At 51.2% G+C, this 10,000-nt stretch overlaps 1 protein-coding gene across 2 annotated transcripts in view; it reads right to left on the reverse strand.

The window, feature by feature from the left end:
* Positions 1–332: 332 nt before the first annotated feature.
* Positions 333–10,000, reverse strand: part of fer (fer (fps/fes related) tyrosine kinase) — a 20,485-nt gene continuing 10,817 nt past the window's right edge. For both annotated transcript variants that reach the window (XM_079365329.1, XM_079365328.1), the window contains exons 16-20: positions 9,900–9,994; positions 3,588–3,711; positions 3,188–3,342; positions 1,771–1,893; positions 333–1,677 (exon numbers count right to left, since the gene is read on the reverse strand). In XM_079365329.1, coding sequence (XP_079221455.1) covers positions 1,541–1,677; positions 1,771–1,893; positions 3,188–3,342; positions 3,588–3,711; positions 9,900–9,994 — 634 coding nt within the window. In that variant the 3' untranslated portion in view covers positions 333–1,540. The remainder of the gene's footprint in view (positions 1,678–1,770; positions 1,894–3,187; positions 3,343–3,587; positions 3,712–9,899; positions 9,995–10,000) is intronic.

Genomic DNA, 10,000 nt, shown 5'->3' on the forward strand with positions numbered 1-10,000 from the left:
ACACATGTGTATATATATATACATGTGTATATATATTTATATATATGCATGTATATATATAGATATCTAAATATATACATGTGTATATATTTATAAATATATATATACACATGTGTATATATATATATATACACATGTATATATACAGATATATAAATATATATGTATTTATTTATATATATATATAAAATAATATTATATATATAAATAAAATATATATATATATATAAATAAAACCCTTCACCTGATGTTTGTAAAGTGTCTTCAGATCACATAAATTAGATTGATGAGTTTGAACAGTATCCAGATCAGAGAAGATGGACGGCATCAACATGTTTTGATAGTTTTATTGATTTTTGTAATAAATGATGAAATAGTGTTTTTATAAAGTTTAAACAAATATAAAATACAGAGATTAGTGTTTGAACATAAAAGTGTAAAAACATTTAAAAAACAAACCGTTAAATTAACTTTATTTACAGTGACAGTAGGCAGTGCCACAGAGCTATGACATCATCAGCATGTAGGCTCCACCCTCATAGAGTCCAGGAAGTGATGCTGACGAATCAGGACAAACTGCAGTTTGAAACTTGTACAATTAATCTGAATCTGTAATAAACGTGCTGAAGAAATATTTTGGAAAAAAAAAAAAATCAAAAGGTTTTGTTTTTTTAAATTAAAATAATTTTAACTTTTCCACTTCCCGTTTCTTTTTTTTTTTGTTGTTGACAAAATTCAAATAAAATCTTTAATAAAACGTATGTGGGCGTGGCCTGTGTGATGACTGACAGCTGGTTTTCCAAGATAAAGTTCAGTTTAACATTAAAATGTAATAAATTAAAATATAAAGACAAAGAGAGCTGATTGGTCCTCAGCAATGAAGACATTTCTAGAGTTCAAACTGTTGCCATGGTAACATGGTTAGTGTGACGGGGCGTCGCTTGGCATGAACAGGTTATTGTTTTGGCACTTTTGTTTTCATAATTTCTCAAAGTGTTTGAAAAAATAAATAAAACGATTTGTGTCGATATTTACAGACGTTAATTAAGTTAATTATCGACCGCTGACCTAATGCTAAGCTAATGCTAGGCGACTGTTAGGCTAACAGTTGAAACCGCTCTTTCACCTTTACACTGAGGTTATGAAAACAGAGCGGCGTGCTCTCAGGTCGTCAGCTCACTTAAGTGTTTATTCTTTCTGAAGCTAAATGCTAAATGAGAAGTTCCCGTTAGCTTCTGCTCGCTAACAGACATGCTCAGTGCACGCTGACATCACGGCTAAACCGCTTTAGTGTTTTAAAGCTTCAGCAGCTCCACCTGCTGACCACGCCCACAGTGTGACCACGCCCACAATGTGACCACGCCCTCCAACCGTCAACAAAAACAAAAGTCTGATGAGGGCCAGGGAAGTGATGACATCATCACTTCTTCCAGATAGTGGCAAGGTCTGTGATGATGTCATCACTTTTTGTTGATCGCGACACGGTGAGTGATGATGTCATCACTTTGTCTTAATGGCAGCAAGGTGACTGATGATGTCATCACTTTTTTTTGATGGCGGCGAGGTCTCGCTGCAGCTCGATGAACTTGGGTCGTTCTTCGGGGTTGTACTGCCAGCATCGCTGCATCACTTTGTACACGTCGTCAGGGCAACGCTGAGGACACGCCATCCTGTAACCTAGCAACAAGAAGGAACAGAGGGAGGGGCTTTTTTTCTTCTACTCCATTTATGAGTCAGAGAACAAAACGACAGCGTTTACTTCCTGTTTACCTTTCTCCACCTGCTCTCGAGCTTGCTGATTGGTCATCCCAGGGTAAGGACACACCCCCAAACTGAAGGTTTCCCACAGCAGGATCCCATAACTCCATACATCACTCTCTGAGCTGTAACGACCTGCAGCAGCCAATCACAGAGCAGGAGAGATCAGCAGCCAATCACAGAGCAGGAGAGATCAGCAGCCAATCACAGAGCAGGAGACAAAAAAGCAGATTTAAAACAGGATCTCAAGGTGTTTGTAAAGGGTGTCTCAGGTGTGTTTCAGGTGTGTCTCAGGGGTCTCAGGTGTGTCCCAGGTGTGTCTCAGGGGTGTGTTTCAGGGGTGTGTCTCAGGCGTGTCTCAGGGGTGTCTCAGGTGTGTCTCAGGGGTGTCAGGGGTGTCTCAGGTGTGTCTCAGGGGTGTCAGGTGTGTCTCAGGGGTGTCAGGGGTGTCTCAGGTGCGTCTCAGGTGCGTCTCAGGTGTGTCTCAGGGGTGTCTCAGGTGTGTCTCAGGGGTGTCAGGGGTGTCTCAGGTGTGTCAGGGGTGTCTCAGATGTGTCTCAGGTGTGTCTCAGGTGTGTCTCAGGGGTGTCTCAGGTGTGTCTCAGGTGTGTCTCAGATGTGTCTCAGATGTGTCTCAGGTGTGTCTCAGGGGTGTCTCAGGTGTGTCTCAGGGGTGTGTCTCAGGTGTGTGTCTCAGGGGTGTGTCTCAGGTGTGTCTCAGGTGTGTCAGGGGTGTCTCAGGTGTGTCTCAGGGGTGTCTCAGGTGTGTCTCAGGGGTGTCTCAGGGGTGTCTCAGGGGTGTCTCAGATGTGTCTCAGGGGTGTCAGGTGTGTCTCAGGTGTGTCTCAGGGGTGTCTCAGGGGTGTCAGGGGTGTCTCAGGTGTGTCTCAGGGGTGTCAGGGGTGTCTCAGGTGTGTCTCAGGTGTGTCTCAGGTGTGTCTCAGGTGTGTCTCTGGTGTGTCTCAGGGGTGTCTCAGATGTGTCTCAGGGGTGTCAGGTGTGTCTCAGGGGTGTCAGGGGTGTCTCAGGTGTGTCTCAGGGGTGTCTCAGGTGTGTCAGGGGTGTCTCAGGGGTGTGTCTCAGGTGTGTCTCAGGTGTGTCTCAGGGGTGTCTCAGGTGTGTCTCAGGTGTGTCAGGGGTGTCTCAGGTGTGTCTCAGGTGTGTCTCAGGGGTGTCTCAGGGGTGTCAGGTGTGTCTCAGGTGTGTCTCAAGTGTGTCTCAGGTGTGTGTCAGGTGTGTGTCAGGTGTGTCTCAGGTGTGTCTCAGGTGTGTCTCAGGTGTGTCTCAGGGGTGTCTCAGGTGTGTCTCAGGTGTGTCTCAGGTGTGTGTCAGGTGTGTCTCAGGTGTGTCTCAGGGGTGTCAGGTGTGTCTCAGGTGTGTCTCAGGGGTGTCTCAGGGGTGTCTCAGGTGTGTCTCAGGTGGCGGTCACCATAATTGAGGGCCTCCGGAGCCGTCCACTTGATGGGGATTTGTTTTAATCCTGACGAAGAATAAATCCCGTCGTCCTCCTGACGGCTCATCCCGAAATCACTGATCTTCAACACGCTGCCCTCGCCAACCAGACAGTTCCTCGCTGCAAGGTCCCTGAGAGACAGACAGGGGAGAGACAGACAGACAGGTGAGAGACAGACAGGTGAGAGACAGACAGACAGACAGGTGAGAGACAGACAGACAGGTGAGAGACAGACAGACAGACAGGTGAGAGACAGACAGACAGGTGAGAGACAGACAGGTGAGAGACAGACAGGTGAGAGACAGACAGACAGGTGAGAGACAGACAGACAGGTGAGAGACAGACAGACAGGTGAGACAGACAGTCTATGGTTTACCTGTGGATACAGTTCTTACTCTCCAGGTAAGCCATCCCAGCAGCAGCGTCCACGGAGAAGCGGACCAGCTGTTTGGTCTTCAGCTCGTCCTTCTTCTTCCTCAGAAAGGACAGGAAGTCTCCACCTGACAGAGGAAGCCCGCACACCTGTTACACCTGTTACCACGGCAACGCCATCATGAGGTCCTCCTGCCGTGTGATCAGACCGCTCCCATCTTAAATCATGTTGGACATGTCACCCCCCCCGAGGGTGAAAACGACCACGAGCCCGTTGACTCGTAGCCAATCAGAAAGCGAGGTGACGTAGCGGCGAGGAAACACTGTAGCAGGTACAGCTCACCACGCCTCTTTTTACAACGCCTTTTCAGATACAGACGATCAGCATCCTCTTCGTCCATCTGATCGATCCGATCGCTTTGATCGGTCTGATCGGTGTGATCGCTCTGATCGGTGTGATCGGTCTGATCGCTCTGATCGATGTGATCGATGTGATCGGTCTGATCACTCTGATCGGTGTGATCGGTCTGATCGGTGTGATCGGTGTGATCGGTCTGATCGCTCTGATCGGTCTGATCGGTGTGATCGCTCTGATCGGTGTGATCGGTCTGATCGGTGTGATCGCTCTGATCGGTCTGATCGGTGTGATCGCTCTGATCGGTCTGATCGATCCGATCGCTTTGATCGATGTGATCGATGTGATCGGTCTGATCGCTCTGATCGATGTGATCGGTCTGATCACTCTGATCGGTGTGATCGGTCTGATCGGTCTGATCGATGTGATCGGTCTGATCGGTGTGATCGGTGTGATCGGTGTGATCGCTCTGATCGGTGTGATCGGTCTGATCGGTGTGATCGGTGTGATCGCTCTGATCGCTCTGATCGGTGTGATCGCTCTGATCGCTCTGATCGGTCTGATCGCTCTGATCGGTGTGATCGGTGTGATCGCTCTGATCGCTCTGATCGGTCTGATCGCTCTGATCGGTGTGATCGCTCTGATCGGTCTGATCGCTCTGATCGATGTGATCGCTCTGATCGGTGTGATCGGTGTGATCGGTGTGATCGGTCTGATCGGTGTGATCGGTGTGATCGCTCTGATCGGTGTGATCGCTCTGATCGGTCTGATCGCTCTGATCGGTCTGATCGCTCTGATCGGTCTGATCGCTCTGATCGGTGTGATCGGTCTGATCGGTGTGATCGGTGTGATCGCTCTGATCAGTGTGATCGGTGTGATCGCTCTGATCGGTCTGATCGCTCTGATCAGTGTGATCGGTCTGATCGGTGTGATCGGTGTGATCGCTCTGATCAGTGTGATCGCTCTGATCAGTGTGATCGGTCTGATCGGTGTGATCGGTCTGATCGCTCTGATCAGTGTGATCGGTGTGATCGCTCTGATCGGTGTGATCGCTCTGATCGGTCTGATCGGTCTGATCGCTCTGATCGGTCTGATCGCTCTGATCGGTCTGATCGCTCTGATCGGTGTGATCGGTCTGATCGGTGTGATCGGTGTGATCGCTCTGATCAGTGTGATCGGTCTGATCGCTCTGATCGGTCTGATCGGTCTGATCGCTCTGATCGGTGTGATCGCTCTGATCGGTGTGATCGCTCTGATCGGTCTGATCGGTGTGATCGCTCTGATCGGTGTGATCGCTCTGATCGGTCTGATCGGTGTGATCGGTGTGATTGGTCTGATCACTCTGATCGGTGTGATCGCTCTGATCGGTCTGATCGCTCTGATCGGTCTGATCGGTGTGATCGCTCTGATCGGTCTGATCGATCCGATCGCTTTGATCGATGTGATCGATGTGATCGGTCTGATCGCTCTGATCGATGTGATCGGTCTGATCACTCTGATCGGTGTGATCGGTCTGATCGGTCTGATCGATGTGATCGGTCTGATCGGTGTGATCGGTGTGATCGGTGTGATCGCTCTGATCGGTGTGATCGGTCTGATCGGTGTGATCGGTGTGATCGCTCTGATCGCTCTGATCGGTGTGATCGCTCTGATCGCTCTGATCGGTCTGATCGCTCTGATCGGTGTGATCGGTGTGATCGCTCTGATCGCTCTGATCGGTCTGATCGCTCTGATCGGTGTGATCGCTCTGATCGGTCTGATCGCTCTGATCGATGTGATCGCTCTGATCGGTGTGATCGGTGTGATCGGTGTGATCGGTCTGATCGGTGTGATCGGTGTGATCGCTCTGATCGGTGTGATCGCTCTGATCGGTCTGATCGCTCTGATCGGTCTGATCGCTCTGATCGGTCTGATCGCTCTGATCGGTGTGATCGGTCTGATCGGTGTGATCGGTGTGATCGCTCTGATCAGTGTGATCGGTGTGATCGCTCTGATCGGTCTGATCGCTCTGATCAGTGTGATCGGTCTGATCGGTGTGATCGGTGTGATCGCTCTGATCAGTGTGATCGCTCTGATCAGTGTGATCGGTCTGATCGGTGTGATCGGTCTGATCGCTCTGATCAGTGTGATCGGTGTGATCGCTCTGATCGGTGTGATCGCTCTGATCGGTCTGATCGGTCTGATCGCTCTGATCGGTCTGATCGCTCTGATCGGTGTGATCGGTCTGATCGGTGTGATCGGTGTGATCGCTCTGATCAGTGTGATCGGTCTGATCGCTCTGATCGGTCTGATCGGTCTGATCGCTCTGATCGGTGTGATCGCTCTGATCGGTGTGATCGCTCTGATCGGTCTGATCGGTGTGATCGCTCTGATCGGTGTGATCGCTCTGATCGGTCTGATCGGTGTGATCGGTGTGATTGGTCTGATCACTCTGATCGGTGTGATCGCTCTGATCGGTCTGATCGCTCTGATCGGTGTGATCGCTCTGATCGGTCTGATCGCTCTGATCGGTGTGATCGGTCTGATCGGTGTGATCGCTCTGATCAGTGTGATCGGTGTGATCGGGGTGATCGCTCTGATCGGTGTGATCGCTCTGATCGATGTGATCGGTCTGATCGTTGTGATCGCTCTGATCAGTGTGATCGGTGTGATCGGGGTGATCGCTCTGATCGGTGTGATCGGTCTGATCGCTCTGATCGGTGTGATCGCTCTGATCGGTGTGATCGGTGTGATCGGGGTGATCAGTCTGATCGCTCTGATCGGTGTGATCGCTCTGATCGGTCTGATCGGTGTGATCGGTCTGATCGCTCTGATCGGTGTGATCGGTCTGATCGGTGTGATCGGTCTGATCGGTGTGATCGGCCTGATCGGTCTGATCAGTGTGATCGGTCTGATCAGTGTGATCGGTCTGATCAGTGTGATCGCTCTGATCAGTGTGATCGGTCTGATCAGTGTGATCGGTCTGATCGGTGTGATCGGTGTGTTCGGTGTGATCGGTCTGATCGGTGTGATCGCTCTGATCAGTGTGATCGGTGTGATCGGTGTGATCGGTCTGATCAGTGTGATCGCTCTGATCAGTGTGATCGGTCTGATCGGTGTGATCGGTGTGATCGGGGTGATCAGTCTGATCGCTCTGATCGGTGTGATCGCTCTGATCGGTGTGATCGGTCTGATCGCTCTGATCGGTGTGATCGGTCTGATCGGTGTGATCGGTCTGATCGGTGTGATCGGCCTGATCGGTCTGATCAGTGTGATCGGTCTGATCAGTGTGATCGGTCTGATCAGTGTGATCGCTCTGATCAGTGTGATCGGTCTGATCAGGGTGATCGGTCTGATCGGTGTGATCGGTGTGATCGGTGTGATCGGTCTGATCGGTGTGATCGCTCTGATCAGTGTGATCGGTGTGATCGGTGTGATCGGTCTGATCAGTGTGATCGCTCTGATCAGTGTGATCGGTCTGATCGGTGTGATCGGTGTGATCGGTCTGATCGGTGTGATCGCTCTGATCAGTGTGATCGCTCTGATCGGTGTGATCGCTCTGATCAGTGTGATCGCTCTGATCGGTCTGATCGGTGTGATCGGTGTGATCGGTCTGATCGGTGTGATCGCTCTGATCGGTGTGATCGCTCTGATCGGTGTGATCGCTCTGATCGGTGTGATCAGTGTGATCGGTCTGATCGGTGTGATCGGTGTGATCGGGGTGATCGGTCTGATCGGTCTGATCGGTGTGATCGGTGTGATCGGTGTGATCGGTCTGATCGGTGTGATCGGTCTGATCGGTGTGATCGGTGTGATCGGTGTGATCGGGGTGATCGGTCTGATCGGTGTGATCGGTGTGATCGCTCTGATCGGTCTGATCGGTCTGATCGGGGTGATCAGTGTGATCGCTCTGATCGGTGTGATCGGTGTGATCGGTCTGATCGGTGTGATCGCTCTGATCGGTGTGATCGGTCTGATCGCTCTGATCGATGTGACCGGTGTGATCGCTCTGATCGGTGTGATCGCTCTGATCAGTGTGATCGCTCTGATCGGTGTGACCGGTGTGATCGGTCTGATCAGTGTGATCGATGTGATCGGTCTGATCGATGTGATCGGTCTGATCGGTCTGATCGCTGTGATCGGTCTGATCGGTGTGATCGGTGTGATCGCTCTGATCGGTGTGATCGGTGTGATCGGTGTGATCGGTGTGATCGCTCTGATCGGTGTGATCGGTGTGATCGGTGTGATCGGTGTGATCGGTCTGATCAGTGTGATCGATGTGACCGGTGTGATCGCTCTGATCAGTGTGATCGCTCTGATCGGTGTGATCGGTGTGACCGGTGTGATCGGTCTGATCAGTGTGATCGATGTGATCGCTCTGATCGGTGTGACCGGTGTGATCGGTCTGATCGGTGTGATCGCTCTGATCGGTGTGACCGGTGTGATCGGTCTGATCGCTCTGATCGGTGTGATCGCTCTGATCGGTGTGACCGGTGTGATCGGTCTGATCAGTGTGATCGATGTGATCGATGTGATCGCTCTGATCGGTGTGACCGGTGTGACCGGTGTGATCGGTGTGATCGATGTGATCGCTCTGATCGCTCTGATTGGTGTGATCGCTCTGATCGGTGTGACCGGTGTGATCGGTCTGATCAGTGTGATCGATGTGATCGGTCTGATCGATGTGATCGGTCTGATCGGTCTGATCGCTGTGATCGGTCTGATCGGTGTGATCGGTGTGATCGCTCTGATCGGTGTGATCGGTGTGATCGGTCTGATCGGTGTGATCGGTCTGATCGGTGTGATCGGTGTGATCGATGTGATCGCTCTGATCGCTCTGATTGGTGTGATCGCTCTGATCAGTGTGATCGCTCTGATCGGTGTGATCGCTCTGATCGGTGTGACCGGTGTGATCGGTCTGATCGCTCTGATCGGTGTGACCGGTGTGATCGCTCTGATCGGTGTGACCGGTGTGATCGGTCTGATCAGTGTGATCGATGTGATCGCTCTGATCGGTGTGACCGGTGTGATCGGTCTGATCAGTGTGATCGGTGTGATCGCTCTGATCGGTGTGATCGGTCTGATCGCTCTGATCGATGTGATCGATGTGATCGCTCTGATCGGTGTGACCGGTGTGATCGGTCTGATCAGTGTGATCGATGTGACCGGTGTGATCGCTCTGATCGGTGTGATCGCTCTGATCAGTGTGATCGCTCTGATCAGTGTGATCGCTCTGATCAGTGTGATCGCTCTGATCGGTGTGATCGATGTGATCGCTCTGATCGCTCTGATTGGTGTGATCGCTCTGATCAGTGTGATCGCTCTGATCGGTGTGATCGCTCTGATCGGTGTGACCGGTGTGATCGGTCTGATCGCTCTGATCGGTGTGACCGGTGTGATCGCTCTGATCGGTGTGACCGGTGTGATCGGTCTGATCAGTGTGATCGATGTGATCGCTCTGATCGGTGTGACCGGTGTGATCGGTCTGATCGGTGTGATCGGTCTGATCGCTCTGATTGGTGTGATCGCTCTGATCAGTGTGATCGCTCTGATCGGTGTGACCGGTGTGATCGCTCTGATCGGTGTGACCGGTGTGATCGGTCTGATCAGTGTGATCGGTGTGATCGGTCTGATCGGTGTGATCGCTCTGATCGGTGTGATCGGTCTGATCGCTCTGATCGGTGTGACCGGTGTGATCGCTCTGATCGGTGTGACCGGTGTGATCGGTCTGATCAGTGTGATCGATGTGATCGATGTGATCGCTCTGATCGGTGTGATCGGTCTGATCGGTGTGATCGGTCTGATCGGTCTGATCGGTGTGATCGGTGTGATCGCTCTGATCGGTGTGATCGCTCTGATCGGTGTGACCGGTGTGATCGCTCTGATCGGTGTGATCGGTGTGATCGGGGGATGTTTGCGAGTCAAATCGTTACGTGTGGTGATGTTGGCGTGTGAACAAGCCTTTAGCTAAGCTCCACCCACCTGGAACCAGCTCCATGACGATGTAGATTGGCTGTCGTTGAGTACAAACACCGATCAGCTTCACGATGTTTGGATGGTCGTACTGCTTCAGGATCCTGCAA

This window comes from Symphodus melops, assembly GCF_947650265.1.
Source record: "Symphodus melops genome assembly, chromosome: 16".
NCBI classification, from domain to species: Eukaryota; Metazoa; Chordata; class Actinopteri; order Labriformes; family Labridae; genus Symphodus; species Symphodus melops.